General features: G+C 42.5%; 2 protein-coding genes across 7 annotated transcripts in view; one reads left to right on the top strand and one right to left on the bottom strand.

Moving 5' to 3' along the window:
* RBKS (ribokinase) overlaps positions 1-7,574 on the bottom strand; it is a 135,338-nt gene extending 127,764 nt beyond the window's left edge. The window contains exon 1 of one of the 4 annotated variants that reach the window (XM_075925378.2): positions 7,440-7,574. Coding sequence is in view for 3 of the 4 variants with exons in the window: in XM_075925375.2 (XP_075781490.2) it covers positions 6,891-6,997 (107 nt within the window). In the remaining variant the exon portion in view is untranslated. The other 3 variants (XM_075925376.2, XM_075925375.2, XM_075925377.2) reach the window with 3 other exon arrangements.
* The window catches only part of BABAM2 (BRISC and BRCA1 A complex member 2), a 322,714-nt gene continuing 316,176 nt past the window's right edge, over positions 7,431-13,968 (top strand). Inside the window, exons 1-2 of one of the 3 annotated variants that reach the window (XM_025181003.3) lie at positions 7,431-7,517; positions 12,324-12,479. In XM_025181003.3, coding sequence (XP_025036788.1) covers positions 12,352-12,479 — 128 coding nt within the window. In that variant the 5' untranslated portion in view covers positions 7,431-7,517; positions 12,324-12,351. Of the gene's footprint in view, positions 7,518-7,686; positions 7,845-12,323; positions 12,480-13,968 lie in introns of those variants that run through there. The other 2 variants (XM_075925373.2, XM_006115618.5) reach the window with 2 other exon arrangements.

The raw sequence follows: 13,968 nt of genomic DNA, 5'->3' as shown, positions 1-13,968 counted from the left end.
TTATATTGAGATAGTTGTGGAAAACCCACGTTCTGCCACTGCAGAGCTATGCAACAGTGAGAAAAGAATTTTTAACAAAAGAAGTCTTGAAAGGGAAGTGGCCTAGGGATGTGAAGGACTAGTTGACTACCCGATAAGCAAATGCTTATCAGATAGTCGACAGGATAGTCGACTAGTCGCTCCACTCCCCCCCACCCACTGCCTCTATCAGACAGAGGCAGCAAAGGGGGGCGGGAAAGAAGAGGGGCATATTTCAAAGTGGCAGCGACACACAGAGCCCAGGGCCAGCGCTTTGAATGCTGCAGGGAGCCCGGTGTCAGGCTCCCCGTAGCATCCTGGGCTCTACGCAGCATTTCAAAGTGGCAGTGTCGCAGGGACCTGAGGTCAGCTGAGGAATCCCCAGCTGATCCTGGGCTCAAAGCGATGCTGCCACTTAGAAATACTGCAAGGAGCCCGACGCTGGGCTCCCTGTGATATTTCAAAGCAGCAGCATCGTGACACTGCCATTTTCAAGTGTAGCAAAAGCCCTAAGGGTCAGTGGGGGAGTCCCCAGCTGACCCTGAGCTTCAGCGCTTTAATGTTTCAAGTGTTGCAATAGCCCTAAGGCTATTGCTACACTTCAAAGGCAGAGGTGTCCTATCAATTAATTGAATAGTCGATGCAAAAATGCATTGACTATTTAATTAGTCAATTATCTGATACTTCACATCCTTAAAGTGGCCTGGTGTTTTAAAACCTTTTTAAAAATATGCACATGCCCTAAAATTTCTATGAATTTGATGGTATTTAAATCTAATTTTAGAAGCAATATTTGATATAGGGAACTTTTCCTTTTCATTCTCACTACTAGTGTAAACTGGCCTACCAGATTTCAATTTGTACACTGCCATAAAAGGCCATCTTTCTTTTCTTATTTTTTGTTTGTTTGTTTTTAATTGCTAAACCATGTTATGGAACAATGCATTATATGGTTGTTGCTATAGCCTGATGAATCTGGCATTCATATATTTAATGGAAGCATCAAACATATGCATCTGATAATTTTTGCAACTTTGCCTCAAAGACCCAGAAACGTTTATTCCTTCAAGTCTGCCATGCCTAAGGTTAAGTGTTCAGACAGAAGACTGTATTACATTACTGTGAATCACAGTATAGCATTTTATAGCTTAGGCAATCTTCAAATAAGATTTTCATCTAGAAAAATAAGATGAACTTTAGTCTCACAGTGGTGAGAAAGTCTTTCATTAAATGCAATTTGTCAAAAATGTGTCTTTCTTGACCTCCTTAAGAGTGCCCTTAACTTGGGTTATATCCGCTCCTGATTTAATTTTTGCAGTATGTTCCAAATAGGTGACAAATAACTTTTGACTACTCCGTTCAGCATTCTGTCCTCACTAGTAAACCACTATACACGGGGAGACCGCCGGAATATCTCACAATAACCTAAAACACCACAAAAAGCTTGATGTTGCCATCATTCTTTGGGACTGTGACTGGATACCTATATGGACTCCACTGACAATGCAACACTCAGGGCACACAATCCCCAAAACTGGTTCTTTAGACCAGTAAAAAAAAGAAATTCTGCAGTACCACGCTAGTTAACCAGAAGCCAAAACACAGTCTCTATTAGGCATTCCAATCCTTGGTGACCATCTGGGCAAGCAAGTCTAATATAGTACTAGATTACTGAAAAACCTATTCATCATACATAAAGTTCTACCAATATCAAAGGATCAGACTTTTACCCCTCAGGTCAATATATATTTCAGATATTACTCAAATATACCTTTTCAGCCCACCATTAACTAAAGGTTTATTAAAAAAGAAAAGAAGAGAGTTATTAAATGCTTAAAGAATCATATACATACAAGTGATTTTCAGAGTTTCTAGATCAGGATCACAGCAGTGATGTTAGATCCGCTGACCTGTAAAAGTCTCTCTGGAATCATCTCAAAAGATCAGAATCCAAATGTTGCTGAGATGTCAAGTGTGACAGAGTCTTTCCATATATTTTCCCAGGTATTCCAAATACAGAAAACTTCCGATAATCCGGCACCTTTAGGACCCAGGGGGTGCCAGATTATCAGATATGCTGGACTATCAGAAGGGGGGGCTATGAGGCGTCTGGGGTGGAGTGGGGGGGATGCGACCCTCGGTGCCGCGGGACCAACCCAGCAGCACCCCAGCTGCTCTGCCCCAGACTTCCTCAAGTCAGCCACTGCTGAAACTGACCAGCGGCTGACTCAGGAAAGCCGAGGGCAGAGCAGCTCCAATTGTCCGGCTGCCCAGAGCACTTCCGGGTTTCAGATGGTGCTGGACCATCAGGAGTGCTGGACCACTGGATGTCGGACCAGTGGAATTTTACTGTAACTACTTGGAAGATCTCAGTGCCACAGCTTAAACTTTTTCTGTTCAAAATTCAGCAGACTACAGGTGAAAGGATCAGGCCTCAGGTTACAGTTTTATATCTGAAGCCTGCTAAGAGTTTTGAGCACAGTTTATGACTGAAGTTTCTTCTTTGTTGAACATATAATATGAACTTCTAAGCATACACCAGTAATTGAGTTACACATCTTAACATAAGACAACTGCTGGTTATACATTACAGGCAGTCCCCGAGTTACGCGGATCCGACTTATGTCGGATCTGCAGTTACGAACGGGGATTTTCTCGCCCCGGAGGACTGGAGCGGTGGGACGCCTGGTCCCGCTGCCCGCCTCCTCCGGGGAGAGAAAAGCTGCTCCCCGTCTCCCCGGTCTGCTGGGGGAGCCAGCAGACCGGGGAGACGGGGAGCAAAGTGGCGGAGGACCCGGGCCGGACCCGCGGCGCTGATCTGGAAGCGCCGCGGGTCCGGCCCGGGTCTTCGGCGGCTTTGCTCAGCGTCTCCCTGGTCTGCAGACCAGGGAGACGCTGAGCAAAGCCGCGGAGGACCCGGGGCCAGACCCGCGGCGCTTCCAGCTGATCTGGAAGCGCCGCGGTCCGGCCCAGGTCCTCCGCCGCTTTGCTCCGCGTCTCCCTGGTCTGCTGGGGGGGGAGGCAGCTAGTGCCCCCCCCCCCCAGCAGACCAGGGAGACATGGAGCAAAGCCCGGGGCCTGTGGTAGAGCAGGTGGGGCGCTGCCAGTTGGTCCTGCAGCACCGCTCCTTGGCGCTACTGGACCAACCTGGCAGCACCCCAGCTGCTCTGCCCCAGGTGTCCTGATTCAGCCGCTGCTGAAACTGATCAGCAGCGGCTGAATCAGGACACCTGGGGCAGAGCAGCTGGGGTGCTGCTGGGTTGCTCCAGTAGCGCCAAGGAGCGGTCGCGCTACTGGACCAACCCCGTAGCACCCGAGCTGCTCTGCCCCAGGCATCCCCAAGTCAGCCACTGCTGAAGCTGACCAGCGGCTGACTACAGGAAGCCCGAGGCAGAGTTGCTCTGCCCCAGGCTTCCTGGAATCAGCTGCTGATCAGTTTCAGCAGCAGCTGACTTGGGGACGCCTGGGGTTCTTAAGTTGAATCTGTATGTAAGTCGGAACTGGTGTCCAGATTCAGCCGCTGTTGAAACTGATCAGTTTCAGCAGCGGCTGAATCTGGATGCCAGTTCCGACTTACATACAGATTCAACTTAAGAACAAACCTATAGTCCCTATCTTGTACGTAACCCGGGGACTGCCTGTATATCATGGATAGATAACCTGAAAACATGATATGCAATATTATTAATTTATACAGTGTCACATCTTTGATCTAAAGGTTGAGTGAACACAGTTGCATACATAACATAAAGCAATTAAGACATGAAAGGGAATTAACATCTACAAGCTAATTTGGCATTTAACATTATACACGTTAACAAAGACTAATATAGTTAGCATCTACTCTTGGTTTCCATTATTACAAAGCAATAGGTTCACAACTGCTGGTCCAGTACATCTCTTTGAAATGTACATATAAATGAATTGTTCTGATATAACTAATACCTCTTGTTAAATTATGTCGGGTCATACACAGGTTAGCAAGTTGCCATTGTCATAGAACCTTATATGCCTTTCAACACAAACTTTACTTTTTTCTGGATTTTTACAATTCTTTAGGATATTTTTATATAGAAGATTCACAATATAAAGCACAAGTTGCTGCTTTGCATGCTTAACCACAACATGAGCATCCAGTTTCAATCTTGACCAGCACACTATATACTATTTTGTTATCTAAAATCAGAGTAGGGGCTTGTCTATGCAGAAAATTATTCTAGAATAAAATATGTTGTGAATTTTTTCAGTACCCTGTATTACTATTTCCAAATAAGAGCATCCACACAGGGAGATAACCAGGAATAGTGTTGCAGATTAAATATTTCAGAAAATCTATTCCAGTTTATTTCCCTCAAGATCTAAGAGGATTTGATTTCATAGCTACAAATCTCACAAAGCTATTATTCCTCACATGATAACACCAGCTTTCTCTCATTCTGTTTTTATTTCCAGATCATACAGCAGCAAAAGGAGTACAGGGTTTCCTATACTGCACAAATCTGATGCATACTGATTTAGCTCAGATTCAAATTTGTCACTAGATCCATTCGCAAGCACAGCAATATATCTAGCTTTCTGTATGCATTTCTGAGACATCTCCCTCAGAGACTTTGAAACTGCCCATATAAAGTCTTCCTTATCATGAATATTAACATACTTTCATACAAAACTAAAGTAGTTTTTGGACTGCAAATGTGGAGCATTTAAAATCTCAGTGAACTCTCGACATAGAAAAGAGATCCTTTTTCAATCAAGTTGCCTTACAATCTCAACTGAAAACCGCACTTACCGCCAATGTAGACTCAGTTTTAAGTGGAGTTTCAAGCAAGTTAGCTCAACTTTTTTGGTAACCCTCCACCCTTTTCTTTCCCCCACTATTTTAGATAAGGTCAAAGACCAGAAGGAGCAAAAATGGGTAGTTTTCCCCCCAATCATATTAGCTAAATCGAGTTAATGTGCATGCTAATATGCCTTAATCCATCAGCTATAAAAGGTCCAGCTAGCATGTATTAACCTATGGCTACGTCTACACTGCCAGGTTTTTGTGCAAAAACCCGTGGTGCATACACACCTCAAATGTGCTTTTGCGGAAGTAAATCAACAGTAAAACGGCAGAAGAAAGGGCTTTTTCTGGCATAGATAAACCTCCTTTTACAAGGCATAACTTTTTTTTGTGCTACAGCTATTGTGTAAAAAGGCAAGTGTGAACACTTCAGAAGGGTTTTTTGTGCAAGAAACCCCTACGGGAAAAAGCACAGGAGTTCTGATGGCCATTCTATGAATGGCCATCAGAGCTTTCTTGCACAAGAGCGTCCATGCAGTGCGGACGTTCTCTTGCGCAAGAAGTTTTTGTGCAAAAACTTGCACAAAAGGCTTCTTGCGCAAGAAGCATGTAGTGGAGACAAGGCCCAAAACACTTTTTAATTACATTCAGCTAACACAACTGAAACACATACACTTTTTTCTAATAGGGCCTAAGATTGTATCTGCATTTAACAATTGTGATAGTTGTGTTATATATGTGACAAGCTTTTGCATCTCTTCATATTACATTTTGCAGAATAAATTTGCAACAAAACTTTCTGGGAATAAAGGACAAAATTTTCTATTTTAATACTTTTTAATATGCTCTGGAGCATTCACCTAGCCACATGTACGCATCAATTCTAAAAGGTTTGATCCCAGCTTATAAAGGGACTATCTTTCTCAGAAAGCTTCTGATCCTTTCTACATATTACACAAAACACTTAATCTTCCTGACAAAACCAATGGCCAGTTTTTTATTAATCCTGGAATAGGTGCCTGTATTTGTGTTTCTCACACTCTTTAGCATAGTCATCCGTTCCATATATTTTATTGACCTGCACCTTCACTATTATATCATGCTGATATAGGCTGATGGGTTGCTTTGAGGGGTATATATGTGGGGGGAAGATTTTAGCTAGAAAACCCTGCATGATGTGTTGATGTGTTCCAGACATTTTTGAAATTTTATTTTAATCAAAATCTGCTGGTACAGAGTTTTAAAATGTGTGTTTAAAACAGTGCATACGTTTTTACATTTGCAAGTTAGCTGCTGCTGACAGGACCAGGCAGTTTTTTGCATGGATGCCAAACCATGTGATTTTATTGCAACTCTTGTGATATTTGGCGCTTATCACAAAACCCCTGCTGTGGCAATCAAGTGATTTCATAAGCATCTTAGCTTTCATATTTTTAAGAAGGAAGGTTTTATCCTTTGTATTGTGCATAAAAACTTAAAAATGTGACTTGAATGCACCACAATGGCTCAAAAACCAGAAGGTAAACCTCAAGAACCAAGCATTTAAAAAAATTCTCATGATGTAAAAACATGAGAGGCTATCTCCCACTTTAAAAATCAAATCAAATGTGTTTCCCACAACAACTAATTCTTCAACAGCTCTTTGTTTAATAGACCTTACTCTGGCTTGGTTAGTGCATTACATTCTCTCTTGCTTATGTGGCAGAGAAAATTCATCTTTGAACTGAAGATTTGTCTGTATACTTTATTTATTCTCAAAAGAGTAAACCAAACTGTCTTTTTGGTAAGCTTGCCAGGGTCTACAAAAGGGTTCACAGACTACTATGGTCTGAGTGAAAAATTTAATTTGCCTTTCTGGCAAAGAGAACTTTGAACAGCCTGAATGTATCGAAAAAAACCTAGAATCTTCCCGGTCCTAAAGTTACTATCGATGGCTGATCAAAGCACTAACAGACGATGCCACTGAGGTTGAACCTCAGGCATTCCTCTCAAGGCAATGCTCCCTACACTTATTTGTACGGCTGATATCAGCTAGAATCAACCCTCTAAGCAGCTCCTTTACACTGCTGTGCTCAGCCTCCTCTCCTACCCCGACACTCTTTGCTTCACTCCTATTCTTTCCTCTCCATCCAGCCTCCCTTCTGACCGGCAGCTCGGTGCTTCTCTCCTGATGACACTCGGCCAATAACTCCTCATTCGCTCCCGCGCAGGAGGAAGGGAACTTGACACCTGCTTAGCAGCGCATTGAGCATCTCTCCCTCAGGCTGGAGGGGGAAGAGGATTTCCCCAGTCCACTGCGATCTGTGGCTGGGAGCCGACACTCCTGGGTTCTCTTGCAGCTTTTGACCCGCTGTGGGACTCTGCGCCTCAGTCTAGCCCCCCCGTGCAAAGGGGGCGGGCGCAGGCACTGAACGGCGCTCGCTTGTCACCGCACCAGGCGAGAGACTCCACGTACTAACCTGACCAGGTCGGTCATGCAGGATCCCACCACCACCACCTCAGCCTGACTGGCAGCTGCCATAGCCCGGGACAGAGGCGCAGGGCCAGGCCCTGGGGTGCTGCGCTAGGCTCAGCAGCGGGGCCACCCTTCTGTGAACTTTGACCCGCGCCGGAGCAGCTACTTCCGGAACTTCGTTACCTGCCAACGGGAAAAGGAAGGGGGAGGGGGAGGCAGCTCAGCCCGTCCGACAGATTGAGGTCCTTCGACCCGCCCGAGGTTGTTCCTCTCAAATGCCTGACTGCAGTGTCCCGCCATTATCTCGCTCCTTCCCCTTTCCGCCCCCCATGACCACCCTCTCAACTCCCTGTTCGCTGCGGCACTGGGAGAGGGGATATTCCTACAGGCATGTGCACTAGCTCCCTACGGTTACGCTAAATTCTCCTTCCCCCTCCCAAAATCTCGCTCTCGTTCGCCCGGTAACAGCGGACCAGGAGCGCGCACGCCGCAGGCAGGGGGCGCGCCCGTAGGTCAGAGGGTGCCGGGGTAAGGCGCGTGCCTGCGGCTGTTGCCAAGGCTTTTTCTGCTGCCCCGTAGTGATTGCAGGTACCTGGAGGCAGCGCTGGGGAGGGAGCAGCGGGAGTAGCGCCCCCAGCAGGCTGGGATGGGAGCGGGGAACGGGGTAATTGGGCGGGTCTTCTCCCAGGCCTCTCCTTCTGGGGGTATAGATACGGTGGGGAGCTATGGGAGAGGCTGCCCCATGCAGCTTTTATGCTCCACACACCCCTGCCCAGTGTGGATGCAGGAGGGCGCCCAGCATTTTGGACTCCTCTTCCCACCGTTGGCAAGCGAGATCCTGGTGTGAAGGGTTTCACAGTGGGATAGGCAGTGGTTCCTGGTGCACTGGTCTAATCTCAGGCATGGCCTTTGGTGACAACAGGTCTCAGTATTCAACGCACTGTCCTAATCTCAGCTGCTTGTGAGGGTGATGAGTTTCTATATTCAAAGCTGGAGTCTCCAGAAGTGCCTGGTCCTGTTGTTATGTGTATTGCAGTGACATCTAGGAGACCCTGAAGTTTACCAGAACCCTACTGTGCTAGGAGCTGTACAAACACCAGGAATAGCTAACCCATGCCACAGAGAGTTTTGCCCTCTAATGTGCAGCCTTGCTTAAAGCAATTGTATTAGATTGCTGTGTTTCCCTTCTGTAATTGATAGGTCCCAGCAGCCATCCTGATAAGAAAATAGATCACTGCTATAGTGTTCTGGTATTCTGTGAAGCAACATCCTGATTCCAGTGGCTTTGTCTAGGATTAGGAGGAATATTGAATGTTGAAGATCTATTATCTCTGCAGTCCCCACACCTTTAAAGTTAGGGGCATGAGCAACAGGCCAGCGCTCCATTTTATGCTCATTAGTGTCAACCTTAGTAACTCTTATTTGGGAACCCCTGGTGTAGTGTTCTGTTTCCTGCGTGCAAATCTGGGATTGTATTGTTCAGTGACATGACACTTTGCAAGCCATCTACATAATAAGCTACAATTCCCATTCTTGCAAAGGAAAGTATGCCAACAAGACCTTGTAAAAGAAGGTGGGAGAGGTAACATAGTGGTCTGGACCAGTGTTTCTCAACTTTTTTTTTATTATAAAGTACTCCTTTTAAAAATAAAATTGTAAGTACCCCCAGTACAAACAGTTTTCAGACACACAATTTTTTTCTACCATTGCAACACAGTTGTTTAAACAACTTAATTGTAGCTGGGCAGGCGATGACAGTTTTGGTTGTAAAAAGTACAAAAATAATAAAATGATGTAAAACTTTTTTTAAAAAATTTAGTTTCCAAATTTCAGTTGTGTTAACGTACCCCCAAGGCTTCTCTCAAGTCCCTTTAAGAGTACTCGTCCCACTAGTTGAGAAACACTGGTCTGGACCATATTGCTTATCAGAAGACCACACTGGGACAATGTCAGTTTTTAAATTGTGTGTTATAAAAGATCCTTGAAATGAAGGACATAAGCATGTAGAGTAAATGAGAGGTGGAAATTATAAAATCTGAGATTAAGTAGAAAGGACATTTTAAAGTCATATCAAATACATCTCCCCTGCCAATTTAGAATTCTTTGGTGGTTTCACATGGATTACTATCCATAAAGCTAGTAACCATAATGCTGCATTCATGTTGAAGGAAAGGGTACATTTATATTAGGATCCCTCATGCTGCCTGATGCAGTTCCCACTCATAATTTTCTCAGTTTTTGAGGGTCATTGTAAAGAGTAAAAAGCATATATTAATTTTAACTGTGTTATTAGTAACAGTTTATTAAAACTGAAAGTACTAAACAATTTACTTTTCTTCATTTATGCATATTGTTTTCTTTTTTCAAATATTCTGTTTTAACTGGTGAAATCTGACTGGTGTGGTCACTTTCATTTTACTTTGGTTAACTCAGTACTATTGGATTTTGTTTACAGTACTATAGAAGAATTAAATTGGGAAAAACATTTGAGTGAATTAAAATTTGACATATTGTAATCATTATATTTTGTGAAATCCTTGCTTACAAAATCTGAATATTATTTGTAAACTTAGTTAATAGTATGTATTGTAAGCATTGTGCAGCATTGATAAAGAGTGCAATAACACACTTGTGTAGTGCAGAAGTAACTGTGGGTCTAAAATAAATGATGTGCTGTACCTTCTAATCAGAAAAGATGAGGAGATTGAGTATGAGCTGTTCACCCTTTATTCTGACAATATCCTTGTATTTTGTGAATCAAAGCTCAAGGGCCTGATCCTGAAACTCATTGTGGAAAGCTTGTAGGTTCAGCTTCAAGTGACCAAAGATTATGTTGGTAACCATAATCAGAAAAAAAAAAGATCATCCATATAATACAAAGTCAAAACTGAACTCGCTTCCTTTATTTTATGCAGAAAGATGAATTCTTACATTGTATGGAAATGAGTGAATACTACTATTTTTCTCAACACTTATGTCTGGGTATTTCTATGTTTCTTTCAAAGAGGTTATGGGAACATAGTCCATGCTGTGCAGAAAACAGTCACAGATATTTGTTGTTGTGCGTTCTGGAAATGCCATGAACAATAGCACACTGGCAATCTTAAGATTTTCAGTTGAGGAAATTGTATAAGATAGATGCTAATGTCATTGTCTCTTGGTTGTCATAAAGTGCCAGGCTTTTCCTTTAATACAATGGTTTTAAAAGTGCTAATTTAGGCTCTTGTTTCTTGAAGATTTATATTTTCATGTGAATTACTTTCATAAGAGCTAAATTTTTAAATTAGACGTTTCACACTGCTACCAATTACAGGGAATTATCAATTTGTAGGAATTAGCCATTAGTTGCCTTCTAATGCTTGTAATTGGGATTTGATTCAAATTGGTGAATGTTAAAACAAGTGAAAACTTGATATTGTGAAGATTTCTACTGAAAGGAACTAATTATTCTCTTTATAGATGAATTCTTATATATAAGAATTCATAGATGAATTCAGTCCATATACAGCTATATTCAAATCTTTGTCTAGTTCCCTGGAAAAAAAGGTATCACACAGTACCAACAGTTACAAGGAGCAGGATTGATAAGAGAAGGAAAAATAGCATAAACGAAAGCAGAGACAAGGGTGAAATTTTAGATCCCCTCTCCCACCCAATCTCAGGCTTAATCTTTGTGTATTTGGTATCTGCAGATACCTTTGTATATGTGAACTAGGGATGTTAATTATCGTTTAAAATATTAACCGGTTAATTGCTAGGTTGAACCATTTACCCTGGGAGCAGCCTGTCTTGCCTGTGGCACGCCGCAGGCAGGGGGCTGCTCCAGACTGTCCAGGCATGCTGTGCTGCAGGGTACTCTGGCCATGCCAAGCCTGCCACACCAGGAACAGGAGTCGGCTCTGGCCCCGGGCCACACTGCAGGCTCAGATCTGCTCCAGCCAGGCTGAGCCCGCCACACCACAGGCTCAGAGCTGCTCCAACTGGACCAAGCCCGCCACCCTGCAGGCTCGCAGTTTCTTTTAACAAGCCAGGTCAATCACACAGTGGGTGGGGAGCTGCTCCAGCTGGGCCAGGGCCACCGCACCGCGGGTGAGGAGCTGCTCTGGCCTGGCCCAGCTGGGATGCCCCCCACCCACAGCACAATGGATTTGGTCGGGCAGGAGCAGTCCCTGACCTACAGCGGGTGGGTGGCTGCCCGATGTGAGCCAAGCCACCAGTTAATCAGTTACCCATAAGTGTCACTCGATAAGGGTAAATTCTCAAAACCACCTAAATATCCTAGGCACCTAAATTACATTGACTTTCAATTGGACTTAGGCACCCAAGTCATGTAGGCACGCCTGAAAATTTTACCCTTATGTCTTTGAACTTCAGTTTCCCCATCTTTAAAATGAGAATAGTGACATCTTTATAAAAATTAAATTTGATCTTTGGGTGATAAGCATAATATTTGTTACTAATAAGTGACAAACAGATATTTAGTGAAGAAATAGAATTGGAAAAAGGACATCAGCCCTGGTTATATCAGCTGTAGTAGTGAAATTAATCTATTTTTCTGACCTTTTGTTTACATTGGAAATTTCATATGAAGATATTCATAGAGGGCCTTTTCCAATCCCATTGCAGTTAATAGCAAAATTCCCATTGACTTCAGTTTGGTCAACATTTGCACTTATGGACGTTTAATTTGCAAGGGTTATAAACATTGCTATGTTTTTAGAAGTTAGGCTGGTCCGTTTCAGATGATTTGGCTTAATGATACGGATTGGATTTCTAGTAAAAGGTTCCATTATTTTGTTGTGATTCAGTGAGTAACCTTCCTGATCAAGCTATTTGCCATTATTAAGATCAAATTCTGTTCATTTTCCTTACTTATAAACTGGTATGTACTTCAGTCTGTTTATAATTACGGAACATTCCTTAATGTTTGAGTTCATCACTATGTTAGAAAACTAATTACCCACCCCAATGCATCAAATTTATTACTTTTTTTTTAAATGTTAGTATCCACATTCTTTCTTTGAGTTACTTACATTGTATGGGAATTTCTGGCTTTTTCCCATGCAGAGTTGAGTCCAGCAGGAAAGAAGAGATAATGTCTCCTGAAGTTGCCTTGAACAGAATTTCACCAGCACTTTCTCCATTCATTTCCAATGTGGTTAGAAATGGAAAAGTAGGACTGGATGCTACTAACTGTCTAAGAATTACAGACCTGAAATCCGGGTAAGTATTTTAATAATTTATTTGAGAATGCCATATGTTTTTAGTTAAAGTCCTAATTTTATTCTATCGTTATTTATTATAATGGAGCAGAGAGATTAATTAGATTTCTTTTGTCCTCCATTACCGTTCTCTAATATTTGTGATTTTAACTATTGTGCTGTTGGCTATAGCTTTTTTCCTAAAGTATTTTCATCTTGATAATACTATCCTTAAGCAGACAAGCCAGAGTTGTGAAAATTTTGTCATATGCTTGCTTTCTCATTCTGACATGGATATTTAATGCTCTGGATTAAGATAAACTTGAATAGTCTTGCTTCTGGCCATGAACTTGACATTCCATGCTGTAAGGGAGGAAGAATAACTCTTGCTTCCAGGCTGATTTCTCTCAAGAAGTCAGTAAGATATATTCATAATCTTTGCCAATTATCAGCAGGGACATCCATTTGCGTAGGGTTTACTAAATTGCTATATTCATAACTGCTTTTAATTTTTATTATTATGAGTACTTGGGAAACTCTATATCTCTACTGAGATAGTAAAGATGCACTTTCTGTCCCTTTACAACCTTGGTTAAACAGGATCTAACATAACAATTGACATTAGGCAAAAGGGAGTAAGGAAGATGGATACTTGATTTTGCAAGATACATTATATCTGCAACATGATACAGGTTGAGCCTCTTTAGTCCAGCACCCTTGGGACCTGGTCAGTTCCAAACCAGAGAATTAGCCAAACCATGGGAGATCAAGGTTTTAGCAGCGATATCAACATTTCCACTGATTACTGGGCTCTTAGAAGACATTTAGGGGTAAATTAGAGCTAAATAACAGCACTGAACACTGAGCGCCAGGACTGGTTGCTGTAAATAAACTATATGGGACTATGGGAAATGTAGCCACACTCGTGATAAGTGGACATCCAGCTAACTAAAATCATGACAGATCACGGATATTGCTGGACCAGAGAGTGCCGGACTACAGAGGTTCAACTTGTAATTTACTTATGGTGCTTAAAAGTATGTTATCAATAGTGATAGAAATATCAATAGAACACTGTGAGTTTGCATGGCACTAAAGAAATATAGAAAAGATAAATTCCCTGTGAGTTCTTTTCTTATGATCTAACAATAGATATAATGGGATACAGTTACAAGTACAAAATGGCATGGAGACATCTGGAGTGATGAGAAGAAAGTTTGAAGGTTTTGTAAAAGTAGAGGGATTTGGAGGAGGAGAGGAAGAACACAGAGTGCCTAGATGGGAGGCTGTTTCAAGCGTAGGTGGTGACATGAACAAAAGGAGTCATTAGGAGTGAAGACTGGGCACAAATAGGAGGAAAATAAGAGAAGAGCTGTAGATGGGGACTGCTTTTGTTTCCATTGACGTCAGTTACAGAATTCCATTTTTTATTTTGCTAGTGCTGGTTCAGACCTAATGTTAAAGTGAGTGTTGAAAGTGAGGAAGAAGCATTTGAACCTGATGCTTGAATG

The sequence above is a fragment of the Pelodiscus sinensis genome, chromosome 3 (genome assembly GCF_052426305.1).
Source record: "Pelodiscus sinensis isolate ZL-2025 chromosome 3, ASM5242630v1, whole genome shotgun sequence".
Taxonomy (NCBI): Eukaryota; Metazoa; Chordata; order Testudines; family Trionychidae; genus Pelodiscus; species Pelodiscus sinensis.
This window is presented reverse-complemented; position numbering and strand designations above follow the sequence as displayed.